General features: G+C 44.1%; 1 protein-coding gene across 1 annotated transcript in view; it reads right to left on the bottom strand.

The window, feature by feature from the left end:
• LOC138662946 (zinc finger protein 182-like) overlaps nt 1–14,107 on the bottom strand; it is an 81,171-nt gene that overhangs the window by 29,288 nt on the left and 37,776 nt on the right. The window contains exons 2-5 of the mRNA XM_069748959.1: nt 11,307–11,456; nt 10,998–11,177; nt 10,792–10,915; nt 9,022–9,137 (exon numbers count right to left, since the gene is read on the bottom strand). Of these exons, the coding sequence (XP_069605060.1) occupies nt 9,022–9,137; nt 10,792–10,915; nt 10,998–11,177; nt 11,307–11,456 (570 nt within the window). The remainder of the gene's footprint in view (nt 1–9,021; nt 9,138–10,791; nt 10,916–10,997; nt 11,178–11,306; nt 11,457–14,107) is intronic.

Raw genomic sequence — 14,107 nt, 5'->3', positions numbered from 1 at the left:
AAGGTGGCTCTTTTAGTTTATAACGGCTGGAGGGGGGTGACAGTGGCCCTTTAAAAAGATCATCCCTTCCGTTAGAAGACTCTGGTGTTCTCAAAGACCCGCTTGACAAAAAAGCAGATAGTTTTCTGAGACACATCTGGGAAGCCTCTGCGGGGGGCCTAAAGCCAGCAATTGCTGGAACATGCACGGCCCGTGCTCTAATAGTCTGGCTACAACAAATAGAGGATCAGCTAAGAAACAAAGTACCCATAACTGACATCCTTGCAAATACATCTTTAGTGCAAGGAGCAGCAGCTTTTTTGGCAGACTGTTCTCCGGATTCCGCAAGACTAACAGCAAGAGCAGCGGGCTTGTCCAATGCGGCAAGAAGAGCCCTTTGGCTCAAAGGTTGTCCGGGGGATTTGCCATCTAAACACAAGCTGTGCTCTATTCCATGTGATGGCCAACTTCTCTTTGGGAAAAAACTTGAAGACATCCTGGATCATGCAGGAGATAAAAAGAAAGTTTTTCCCAACATCCCTAAAGATTCTAAAAAAAACTTTTTTTCGTCGGAGAAGATATAACTGAGGTCGCCCCCCAGGGGAGAGAAAAAATTGGGACTTTAGGGATAAGAGAGGATCGTGCTATATGTTTAAAGGGCCCTACATCGGCAAAAAAATCCCCCCAATGACATTACGCCAGAAGTGGGAGGAAGACTCTCCCTCTTCTTTCCGGCCTGGGTAAATATCTCCCTCAGTACCTGGGTCATGAACATTATCAAAAACGGCCTAAAAATAAAATTCGTCTGTCCACCCAGACAAAACTTCATATTAACTCCCCGACGAAAGTCCCAGCAGGAACAATCTGCCCTAGAAACCGAGGTCTTGGGACTTATCCACAAAAAGGTTCTTCAGGAGGTCCCGGTTCAGGAGGAGGGAGACAGGTTTTACTCCCCCCTCTTCTTGATCCAAAAACCGGATGGTTCTTGGAGAACTATTATAAATCTAAGGAAGCTCAACCAATCTATAGAGAACTACTCTTTCAAGATGGAGTCTATAAATACGACCATAAAACTTCTCTTCCAACACTGATCAACGATGATCAAGGATGTGACCGATAGGATACCAAAGCTCTTCAGCTCCAAGGACGTCCACCCATTTCTTCTGATACATGTTGGCACCAATGACACGGCAAGGAAGGACCTACCGACAATCTGCAAGGACTTTGAAGAGTTGGGGAAGAAAGTAAAGGAACTGGATGCACAGGTAGTTTTTTCTTCTATCCTTCCAGTAGACAGGCATGGCACCAGGAGATGGAACAGGATCCTTGATGCAAACAACTGGCTAAGACGATGGTGCAGACAACAAGGATTCGGATTCCTGGACCACGGTGTGAATTACTTGTACGATGGACTCCTCGCCAGAGACGGACTACACCTCAACAAACCTGGGAAACACACATTCGCCAGAAGACTCGCTACACTCATCAGGAGGGCGTTAAACTAGAAGAAGAGGGGACGGGAAGAAAAACATTAGACTTGAACAAAGCAGACCCAGGAAAACATACTCAGATGGGAGGTAAGAACATTTCTAAAACAATCCACAGCGAGGAGATTGGAACAAAACAAAATCCTCTAAACTGCATGCTCGCAAACGCCAGAAGCCTGACAAACAAGATGGAAGAACTAGAAGCAGAAATATCTACAGGTAACTTTGACATAGTGGGAATAACCGAGACATGGTTAGATGAAAGCTATGACTGGGCAGTTAACTTACAGGGTTACAGTCTGTTTAGAAAGGATCGTAAAAATCGGAGAGGAGGAGGGGTTTGTCTCTATGTAAAGTCTTGTCTAAAGTCCACTTTAAGGGAGGATATTAGCGAAGGAAATGAGGATGTCGAGTCCATATGGGTCGAAATTCATGGAGGGAAAAATGGTAGCAAAATTCTCATTGGGGTCTGTTACAAACCCCCAAATATAACAGAAACCATGGAAAGTCTACTTCTAAAGCAGATAGATGAAGCTGCAACCCATAATGAGGTCCTGGTTATGGGGGACTTTAACTACCCGGATATTAACTGGGAAACAGAAACCTGTGAAACCCATAAAGGCAACAGGTTTCTGCTAATAACCAAGAAAAATTATCTTTCACAATTGGTGCAGAATCCAACCAGAGGAGCAGCACTTTTAGACCTAATACTATCTAATAGACCTGACAGAATAACAAATCTGCAGGTGGTCGGGCATCTAGGAAATAGCGACCACAATATTGTACAGTTTCACCTGTCTTTCACTAGGGGGACTTGTCAGGGAGTCACAAAAACACTGAACTTTAGGAAGGCAAAGTTTGACCAGCTTAGAGATGCCCTTAATCTGGTAGACTGGGACAATATCCTCAGAAATAAGAATACAGATAATAAATGGGAAATGTTTAAGAACATCCTAAATAGGCACTGTAAGCGGTTTATACCTTGTGGGAATAAAAGGACTAGAAATAGGAAAAACCCAATGTGGCTAAACAAAAAAGTAAGACAGGCAATTAACAGTAAAAAGAAAGCATTTGCACTACTAAAGCAGGATGGCACCATTGAAGCTTTAAAAAACTATAGGGAGAAAAATACTTTATCTAAAAAACTAATTAAAGCTGCCAAAAAGGAAACAGAGAAGCACATTGCTAAGGAGAGTAAAACTAATCCCAAACTGTTCTTCAACTATATCAATAGTAAAAGAATAAAAACTGAAAATGTAGGCCCCTTAAAAAAATAGTGAGGAAAGAATGGTTGTAGATGACGAGGAAAAAGCTAACATATTAAACACCTTCTTCTCCACGGTATTCACGGTGGAAAATGAAATGCTAGGTGAAATCCCAAGAAACAATGAAAACCCTATATTAAGGGTCACCAATCTAACCCAAGAAGAGGTGCGAAACCGGCTAAATAAGATTAAAATAGATAAATCTCCGGGTCCGGATGGCATACACCCACGAGTACTAAGAGAACTAAGTAATGTAATAGATAAACCATTATTTCTTATTTTTAGGGACTCTATAGCGACAGGGTCTGTTCCGCAGGATTGGCGCATAGCAAATGTGGTGCCAATATTCAAAAAGGGCTCTAAAAGTGAACCTGGAAATTATAGGCCAGTAAGTCTAACCTCTATTGTTGGTAAAATATTTGAAGGGTTTCTGAGGGATGTTATTCTGGATTATCTCAATGAGAATAACTGTTTAACTCCATATCAGCATGGGTTTATGAGAAATCGCTCCTGTCAAACCAATCTAATCAGTTTTTATGAAGAGGTAAGCTATAGGCTGGACCACGGTGAGTCATTGGACGTGGTATATCTCGATTTTTCCAAAGCGTTTGATACCGTGCCGCACAAGAGGTTGGTACACAAAATGAGAATGCTTGGTCTGGGGGAAAATGTGTGTAAATGGGTTAGTAACTGGCTTAGTGATAGAAAGCAGAGGGTAGTTATAAATGGTATAGTCTCTAACTGGGTCGCTGTGACCAGTGGGGTACTGCAGGGGTCAGTATTGGGACCTGTTCTCTTCAACATATTCATTAATGATCTGGTAGAAGGTTTACACAGTAAAATATCGATATTTGCAGATGATACAAAACTATGTAAAGCAGTTAATACAAGAGAAGATAGTATTCTGCTACAGATGGATCTGGATAAGTTGGAAACTTGGGCTGAAAGGTGGCAGATGAGGTTTAACAATGATAAATGTAAGGTTATACACATGGGAAGAAGGAATCAATATCACCATTACACACTGAATGGGAAACCACTGGGTAAATCTGACAGGGAGAAGGACTTGGGGATCCTAGTTAATGATAAACTTACCTGGAGCAGCCAGTGCCAGGCAGCAGCTGCCAAGGCAAACAGGATCATGGGGTGCATTAAAAGAGGTCTGGATACACATGATGAGAGCATTATACTGCCTCTGTACAAATCCCTAGTTAGACCGCACATGGAGTACTGTGTCCAGTTTTGGGCACCGGTGCTCATGAAGGATATAATGGAACTAGAGAGAGTACAAAGGAGGGCAACAAAATTAATAAAGGGGATGGGAAAACTACAATACCCAGATAGATTAGCGAAATTAGGATTATTTAGTCTAGAAAAAAGACGACTGAGGGGCGATCTAATAACCATGTATAAGTATATAAGGGGACAATACAAATATCTCGCTGAGGATCTGTTTATACCAAGGAAGGTGACGGGCACAAGGGGGCATTCTTTGCGTCTGGAGGAGAGAAGGTTTTTCCACCAACATAGAAAAGGATTCTTTACTGTTAGGACAGTGAGAATCTGGAATTGCTTGCCTGAGGAGGTGGTGATGGCGAACTCAGTCGAGGGGTTCAAGAGAGGCCTGGATGTCTTCCTGGAGCAGAACAATATTGTTTCATACAATTAGGTTCTGTAGAAGGACGTTGATCTGGGGATTTATTATGATGGAATATAGGCTGAACTGGATGGACAAATGTCTTTTTTCGGCCTTACTATGTTACTGTTACTATGTTACTGCTTCATGGCAGTAATAGACTTAAAGGATGCATACTACCATATACCAATACATCAGGAATATCGGAAATACTTGAGAGTAGCTCTCTATATTCAGAATCAGGTAAAGTATTACCAATATACAGCCCTTCCATTCGGCCTGTCTACAGCCCCCAGAGTTTTCACCAAAGTGATGGTGGAAGTAATGTCATACCTCCGGTCCCGGGATGTAGTAATTGTCCCATATCTAGACGATTTCCTGGTAATAGGAAGGTCAGAGTCCCACTGCACTCATCAAGTATCAGTGGTAACATCAACTCTAAGGGAGCTGGGTTGGATAATAAACATCCCCAAGTCCCGACTACTGCCAGTAAAACTACAGTCCTCCCTGGGGTTAATACTGGACTCTGAGCGTCAGCTCTGCCTCCTTCCAGAAAACAAAGTGGACAAGATAATAAACCTGACCAGTACAGCAATACGTCAACCAGCAATGACTCTGAGAAAGGCGATGTCCCTTCTAAGCTCGTTAACATCGTGTATTCCGGCAGTAGAATGGGCACAATTCCACCTAAGACAACTGCAGTGGGAAGTTCTCTCAGCTCAAAGACTATTAAGAGGGCATTTAGAAGGAAATCTATGTCTCTCCCTGGACGTAAGGGATTCCCTAGTTTGGTGGACGGTGGAACACCACCTCACAATGGGGGTCCGGTGGAAAAATCCGGTCAAAGACATCATCACGACAGACGCAAGCGGTACAGGTTGGGGAGCTCACCTGAGATCTCACTCTGTACAAGGTACCTGGTCCATACGAGAAAAATACTATGGGTCAAACGAAAAAGAGCTATGGGCAGTGGAGAAATACCTAAGACATTTTCTCCCTTTACTCCGGGGTCGCCATACTCGAATCCTGACGGACAATCGAGCAGTGGTGGCGTATGTCAATCATCAGGGGGGGACGAGGTCCAAAGGCCTCATGAATGCATCAAAACTACTCTTTCAATTGGCAGAACAACACCGGTTATCTCTATCGGCACTACACATCAGGGGCATAGAAAACACACAAGCAGACATCCTGAGTCGCAGAGGCTTAAGACAGGGGGAATAGTCCCTAAACCCCCAGATATTTCAGCAAATAGTCCAAGCCTGGGGCACACCAGAAATAGACTTGTTTGCCAACTCACGCAACAAAAAAGTCAGAAAATTCTGCTCCTTAAATCCAAAAGAACATCCCTTCGCAGTAGATGCCCTACTAATACCCTGGAAGTTCTCTCTGGCCTACACATTCCCCCCGATAGTGATGATCCCAGCTGTGATCCGGAAGATCAGAGAGGATCAGGCAAAAATTATCCTCATAGCTCCATTTTGGCCAAGGAGACCATGGTTCTCCCTTCTAAGGCAGATGTCGGTAACAGACCCATGGATTTTGCCAGAGATTCCGGACATACTAACCCAGGGCCCAGTAACCCACTCTCAGGAGAAGGGCTTCCATCTGGCAGCCTGGAATTTGAGAGGGTGTTACTAAGTCGCCAAGGATTCTCACCAGGTTTAATCTCCACCCTGTTGAAAAGCAGAAAACCCATAACTTCTAGAATCTATGGTAGGACATGGAAAAAATTTCTTGACTTCCTGGGTGAACCATTGGGGGAGGTGGCTCCAGTGGGTCCTATCCTGGAATTTCTGCAAGCAGGATTACATCTTGGGTTAGCAACCAGCACCCTTAAAGTTCAGGTTTCAGCCTTGGGGGCCCTATATAACTGTAATCTTGCCTCAAAAAGATGGGTTTCACAATTTATAAAATCTTGTAGTAGATCTCGGCCAGTCGTTATCCCAAAAATCCCTCCTTGGGATCTAAATTTGGTCTTCGAAGCCCTAACTAAACACCCTTTTGAGCCCTTTCAGGAGTTATCACCTAAGTTACTTACCCTTAAAACAGTTCTACTAGTAGCCTTAACGTCGGCACGTAGGGTAAGTGATTTACAGGCCCTGTCAATATGCTCTCCTTATACTCAGGTTTTTGATGACAGGATCGTTCTAAGACCGGACCCGGCTTATCTCCCCAAGGTGGTTCAAAAGTTGCATAGGAGTCAAGAGATTACCTTACCATTATTCTGTAGTAATCCCAAAAATCCAGGGGAACAAAAGTTCCACATGCTAGATGTGAGAAGATCTATGTTGCAATACATATCTGTGACTAGTTAGTGGAGGAAAGACCAAACCCTATTCATAGCCTTTCATAGTTACATAGTTATTAAGGTTGAAGGAAGACTATATGTCCATCTAGTTCAACCCATAGCCTAACCTAACATGCCCTAACATGTTGATCCAGAGGAAGGCAAAAAAAAACCATGTGGCAAAGAGTAAGCTCCACATTGGGGAAAAAAATTCCTTCCCGACTCCACATACGGCAATCAGACTAGTTCCCTGGATCAACGCCCTATCAAGGAATCTAGTGTATATACCCTGTAACATTATACTTTTCCAGAAAGGTATCCAGTCCCCTCTTAAATTCAAGTAATGAATCACTCATTACAACATCATACGGCAGAGAGTTCCATAGTCTCACTGCTCTTAAAGTAAAGAATCCGCGTCTGTTATTATGCTTAAACCTTTTTTCCTCCAAACGCAGAGGATGCCCCCTTGTCCCTGTTTCAGGTCTATGATTAAAAAGATCATCAGAAAGGTCTTTGTACTGTCCCCTCATATATTTATACATTAAAATAAGATCACCCCTTAGTCTTCGTTTTTCCAAACTAAATAGCCCCAAGTGTAATAACCTATCTTGGTATTGCAGACCCCCCAGTCCTCTAATAACCTTGGTCGCTCTTCTCTGCACCCGCTCCAGTTCAGCTATGTCTTTCTTAAACACCGGAGACCAGAACTGTGCACAGTATTCTAAGTGTGGTCGAACTAGTGACTTGTATAGAGGTAAAATTATATTCTCCTCATGAGCATCTATGCCTCTTTTAATGCATCCCATTATTTTATTTGCCTTTGTAGCAGCTGCCTGACACTGGCCCCTGAATACGAGTTTGTCATCCACCCATACACCCAGGTCTTTTTCATTGACGGTTTTGCCCAGAGTTTTAGAATTAAGCACATAATTATACATCTTATTACTTCTACCCAAGTGCATGACCTTACATTTATCCCCATTAAAGCTCATTTGCCATTTATCAGCCCAAGCTTCTAGTTTACATAAATCATCCTGTAATATAAAATTGTCCTTCTCTGTATTGATCACCCTGCAGAGTTTAGTGTCATCTGCAAATATTGAAATTCTACTCTGAATGCCCCCTACAAGGTCATTAATAAATATGTTAAAAAGAAGAGGGCCCAATACTGACCCCTGTGGTACCCCACTGCTAACCGCTACCCAGTCCGAGTGTGCTCCATTAATAACCACCCTTTGTTTCATGGTAGCAAAAGAGGGTGTGGGGTAGCTAAAAATACTATTGCTAGATGGATTAGGGAGGCCATTAGTTTATCCTACTCTGCGGGTGGCACTCCGGTTCCTGAAGGCATCAAGGCTCACTCTACCAGAGCTGTGGCTACCTCCTGGGCAGAAAAGGCTGAGGTATCAATTGATCAAATTTGCAAGGCTGCTACCTGGTCCTCACCCTCAACTTTTTTCAAGCACTACCGGCTAGATCTTTCTTCCTCTGCTGACCTAACCTTTGGTAGAAGGGTACTACAAGCGGTGGTCCCTCCCTAAGGTTTCATTCTACAAAAGTCTCTCAGGTGTGCCGTCATGGGGGAAGGGAAAACACCAAGGTTACTTACTGGTAGCCGGTTTTTCCGGAACCCATGACGGCACCCGTATATTCCCCCCTTTATCACCTTTTCGGTGTGCACTATTGCTTTGGGTGCTTTTTTAGTTAATATGATGTGGTGATGGATTACCATGTATACTAACCAGGGGGGCCTCATGCTCTGAAAACCAACTAAAGCGACAGAGAGGTACCGCCCTTTTATTTTCAGTAGGGTTTCCTGTCCTAACTGGGCGGATCCCCTCTCTCAGGTGTGCCGTCATGGGTTCCGGAAAAACCGGCTACCAGTAAGTAACCTTGGTGTTTTCCTAGCCGCAGCTGGATGATTTGCGGCTACTAGACAGCTTAATTACATGTGGGGATTCCCTAGCAACCATGCAACTCCCACATATACTCAGGCTGGCTAGCAGCCGTGAATCATCCAGCTGAAGTTAGGAAAACTAAATCTCCGAGCAGTCATAAATACTCGGAGACCACCCAAGCACCAAGTATACTTGCTCATCACTAGACATTACTAATATACAAATATATGGGGGCACAGGGGACATTAGGGATATATGGAGGCACACAGGGGACAGTACTAATATATGGGGGCACATAGGGGACATTACTATTATATGGGGGCACATAGGGGACATTACTAATATATGGGGGCACATAGGGGACATTACTAATATATGGGGGCACACAGGGGACATTATTAATGTATGGGGGCACACAGGGGACATTATTAATATATGGGGGCACACAGGGGACATCTCCTGACACCTTCTCTCCATCTAACTGATGATCCTGAGGAGCATTGGGATCTTCTTGCTTGCAGTCTTGTGGAAGAAGAAGAGGACGGGGACATCTCTCAGGTGTTGTCCTCTTACTAGATAGATCTGGAGGAAACACATACAGGGAGTGAATTCATTCTTTACATACAGATAATTATAGGCTGTATGTACACTGCTCAAACAAATAAAGGGAACACTCAAATAACACATCCTACATCTGAATGAATGATATATTCTCATTAAATACTTTGTTTTGTACAAAGTTGAATGTGATGACAACAAAATCACACAAAAATCATGAATGGAATTCAGTTTATTAACCAATAGAGGCCTGGATTTGGAATAATACTCAAAATCAAAGTGGAAAATCAAATTACAGGCTGATCCAACTTCAGTGGAAATGCCTCAAAAGAAGGAAATTATGTTCAGTAGTGTGTGGCCTCCACGTACCTGTATGACCTCCCTAAAATGCCTGGGCATGCTGCTAATGAGGCGGCGGATGGTCTCCTGGGGGATCTCCTCCCAGACCTGGACTAAAGCATCCGCCAACTCCTGGACAGTCTGTGGTGCAACGTGACGTTGGTGCGAGACATGATGTCCCAGATGTGTTCAATCGGATTCAGGTTTAAGGAACGGGCGGGCCAGTCCATAGCTTCAATAACTTCATCTTGCAGGAACTGCTGTCACACTCCAGCCACATGAGGTCTGGCATTGTCCTATATTAGGAAGAACCCAGGGCCAACCGCACCAGCATATGGTCTCACAAGGGGTCTGAGGATTTCATCTCGGTACCTAATTGAAGTCAGGCTACTTCTGGAGAGATCATGGAGGGCTGTGTGGCCCTCCAAAGAAATGCCACCCCACACCATTACTGACCCACTGCCAAAACGGTCATGCTGAAGGATGTTGCAGGTAGCAGATCATTCTCCACGGCGTCTCCAGACTCTGTCACGTCTGTCACATGTGCTCAATGTGAACCTGCTTTCATCTGTGAAGAGCACAGGGCGCCAGTGGTGAATTTGCCAATCCTGGTGTTCTGTGGCAATTGCCAATCGTCTTGCACGGTGTTGGGCTGTCAGCACAACCTCCATCTGTGGACGTCGGGCACACAGACCATCCTCATGGAGTCGGTTTCTAAACGTTTGTGCAGATACAGGCACATTTTTGGCCCACTGGAGGTCATTTTGCAGGGCTTTGGCAGTGCTCCTCTTGTTCCTCGTTGCACAAAGGCTAAGGTAGCGGTCCTGCTGCTAGGTTGTGTCCTCCTACGGCCCCCTCCACGTCTCCTGGTGTACTGGCCTGTCTCCTGGTAGCGCCTCCAGCCTCTGGACACTACGCTGACAGGCACAGCAAACCTTCTTGCCACAACTCGCATTGATGTGCCATCCTGGATGAGCTGCACTACCTGAGACACTTGTGTGGGTTGTAGAGTCCGTCTCATGCTACCACGAGTGTGAAAGCACAACCAACATTCAAAAGTGACCAAAACATCAGCCAGAAAGCATTGGTACTCAGATGGGGTCTGTGGTCCCCACATTCAGAACCACTCCTTTATTGAGGGTGTCTTGATAATTGCCAATAATATCCATCTGTTGTCTATTCCATTTGCACAACAGCATGTGAAATTGATTGTCAAACAGTGTTGCTTCCTAAGTGGACAGTTTGATTTCACAGAAGTTTGATTTACTTGGAGTTATATTCTGTTGTTTAAGTGTTACCTTTATTTTTTTGAGCAGTGTATTTGGTCCTGTCCTATTACCTGGAGATGTGAGGGGCTGGGTAACCTCCATTATGACGTTCTTGTACAGATCTCTGTGTCCTTCTAAATACTCCCACTCCTCCATGGAGAAATAGACAGCGACATCCTGACACCTTATAGGAACCTGACACATACAATGATACTGTCATCCCCCGATCCCTTCATAGTGTTACTGTATAATGTCCCAGCATTCCCAGCAGTGTCACCTCTCCAGTCAGCAGCTCAATCATCTTGTAGGTGAGTTCTAGGATCTTCTGGTCATTGATGTCCTCATGGATCAGGGGGTGAGGTGGAGGCCCCGTGATTGGGCTCAGGGGTCTTCCGCATCCCTCAGACACAGGGTCCTGACAGCGATCACTAGAGGTCTTCTTCACCACTGTGTAATCCTGGTAATGGAGAGACACATTAATAAATCTCACTACATACATTTCCAGAGTCCTCACCTCTCCAGTTCTGTCCATCTGTTATTCCCATAGATAAGAATGATGTAATGTGACGTCATCAGAATCTCTCACCTCTCCAGTAAGCCGGAAGAGGATCTCTAGGGTGAGGTGTAATATCCTCTCCGCCATCTTGTCTCTGTCCATATCCATCTTTGATGGGTAAATCAGGAAAGTTTTCTTTTGTAGAAGATCTTCACTGAGAGGATCCGATATTGTAGAGACCTGAATGAGAAGATGAGCCGATGTAACATCATAAGAATCCTGTGTAATAATACAATTACTGGAGATAATAAGGGAAACATATGAGGAGATTTATTATTTTACAGTATTTAGTTTCCTTCTTTCCATCTACTAATAAATCCTATATATTTAGGCCACAGACAACAAGCAGTTTCTTCCTCGGAGTCGGCAGCTGAATACGTTTCTCAGACTCATCTTCCATAACGCTAATTCTCGTCTCATTTACCGACCCTGGAATCGGCATTAGCAATACTGCAGGAGATATTCATTACACGCGACATGAGAAATAACTACTTCATGATGAGGACGACATCTTCATCTTCTACTACGGCTCTAGAGACAGATTTGGCCAGAGTCGGTCACTGACTCCATCACCACCGGCCTCTATATGAAGGTTTCCCGTCTTCCCCGCACTGTAATCTTCTATCACGAACATAGATGTGCACCGCAGGGACGGCACAGATGAGGCTTCAACAAAAACCCTGGCAGTTTATCCACTTACTGCTGTGAAAAGCAAACATGGCGTCTAAGAAGGTGACAGAGTTTGGCTGAATGCCCCCCGCCCCCCCAAGTACTCGATAGTATGGGCGGCCTAGTTATTACGGTACTTACATGCCTAATAATGGTGTCTGGGCTGCAATGTATGAAGGTCTATTAGGCCAGAGGCGGCATCCAATAAGTTACCTTTTACCGCACCCATAAACATTAGACTAAAGTTCCATGAAATCACTGATTTTGGGGGTTTGGGCGACTATACGAGGGGCGATCCAAAAGTAATGATAATCGGTTATTTCTATTGCACACAGAAATTAAAATAAAATATTTTCTTCTCTCTTAGGTACCCACTAGTCCAGGAAAAAAAAATCACTTAAATAGACCATGATTCCCGGGAGCTACATTCATTTGAATATGAACTGCCCAGGAGTGAACATCAAAATGGAAAAAAAAGCGGTGTTGCTGTCATCAAATACGTCTGCTTGAAAAAAATGACTACCAAAGACCTACACAGCGACTTGGTGGAAACATTGGGGAACTCTTCTCCTCCATATTCCACAGTTGCATGCTGGGCCAAGGAATTTAAGCTGGGAAGAACATCGACGGAAGATGAACATCGTGAAGGACGCCCATCCACGTCTCTCAATGAAGAAAACGTGAAAAAAGTTGAAGAAGTTGTATTGACAGATCGAAGAGTGACTATCAGGCATGTAGCGGAGGTCACAGGGATCTCATATGGCAGTATTCAAAGAATCCTTGCAAAAGAATTGCATATGAGAAAGGTCTCCATGCATTGGGTGCCAAAAATGTTAACCGACGAACAAAAGAAGAAACGAGTTGACATTTCAATAGCAAATCTCGAAAAGTTCCAAGCAGACAAGGAAAATTTTTTGTCACGTTTTTTGACCATGGACGAGACCTGGATCCACCACTTTGATCCCAAAACTAAACAACAATCGATGACATGGAAACGAGCCGACGAACCGACGCCGAAGAAATTCAAAGTGTCAAGCTCAGCATGGAAGGTTATGGCATCCGTTTTTTGGGACGCTGAAGGAATTATTATGGTGGACTATTTGGAGAAAGGAGCCACTATTACGGGCTCCTACTACGCAGAACAAATAAGAAGATTGCGGGAGGCTATCAAGGAGAAAAGGCGCGGCAAACTGCGAACTGGAGTGCTGTTTCACCAAGATAACGCGCTGGCTCACAAAGCTGCAGTTGCCATGGCTACCATTCAAGAAGCAGGCTTTGAACTGGGGGAACACCCCCCCTATTCGCCAGATCTAGCCCCCAGTGACTTCTTTCTCTTTCCTCGGCTCAAGGAACACCTCCGGGGCAAGAAATTTGACGACAATAGCGACGTGATAACCGCTGTTGGGGATTTTTTTGAGGGTCAAGATCAATAATTTTTTTCGAAGGGAATTCTAAGTATAGAAAAGAGATGGACTAAATGTATAGACTTGTTAGGAGACTATGTAGAAAAATAAAAACATTTTTTGACTATATGCATTGTGTTTAGTATTGATTATCATTACTTTTGGATCGCCCCTCGTATAATGTATTTGGGGCCTCCCGACAGATGATGTCAGGGCAGAGAAGGATCGGACATCCTGAATTTCAGAGGATAATCCGTTTGTTCTTCCTGTAGATAATCCTCCTCTAGAGGAGTCTGGAGGCGACTCTCTCATACAGACCCCAGGAAAGCTGGAATATTTGTGTGTATGGGGGAGTCGGGAGAGATGGCCGTCTGCCAAATGACCGTTCAGCCAACTCTTATCTCATGTGTATGGGGCCGTTAGTATTACACTGACAGCAGTGATGATACACGGCACTACAGTAGTACAGGGCATCACCGGAGCCATCAGAGGCTTGTATGGTGTATGATCGCACTGATCAGAGGGGTTTAACAAAGGGTTAAAGTGAAAAACATCATAGTTTTAGCAACAAGAAATATCTATCACTATATGGAAAGCAGAGTCACTGCACAATGTTAGTTACGTCTCGTCCATAACTACTTTATTATACTCTATTATCCTGTACACAGTGGAGGAGATAGAAATCACAGGTCCGACAGCAACAGCTGGAATTGGGCCCTCCAACGTAAAGAAAAAAAATCTATATATATATATATATAC

Source organism: Ranitomeya imitator, chromosome 2, assembly GCF_032444005.1.
Source record: "Ranitomeya imitator isolate aRanImi1 chromosome 2, aRanImi1.pri, whole genome shotgun sequence".
In the NCBI taxonomy this organism is placed as follows: Eukaryota; Metazoa; Chordata; class Amphibia; order Anura; family Dendrobatidae; genus Ranitomeya; species Ranitomeya imitator.
This window is presented reverse-complemented; position numbering and strand designations above follow the sequence as displayed.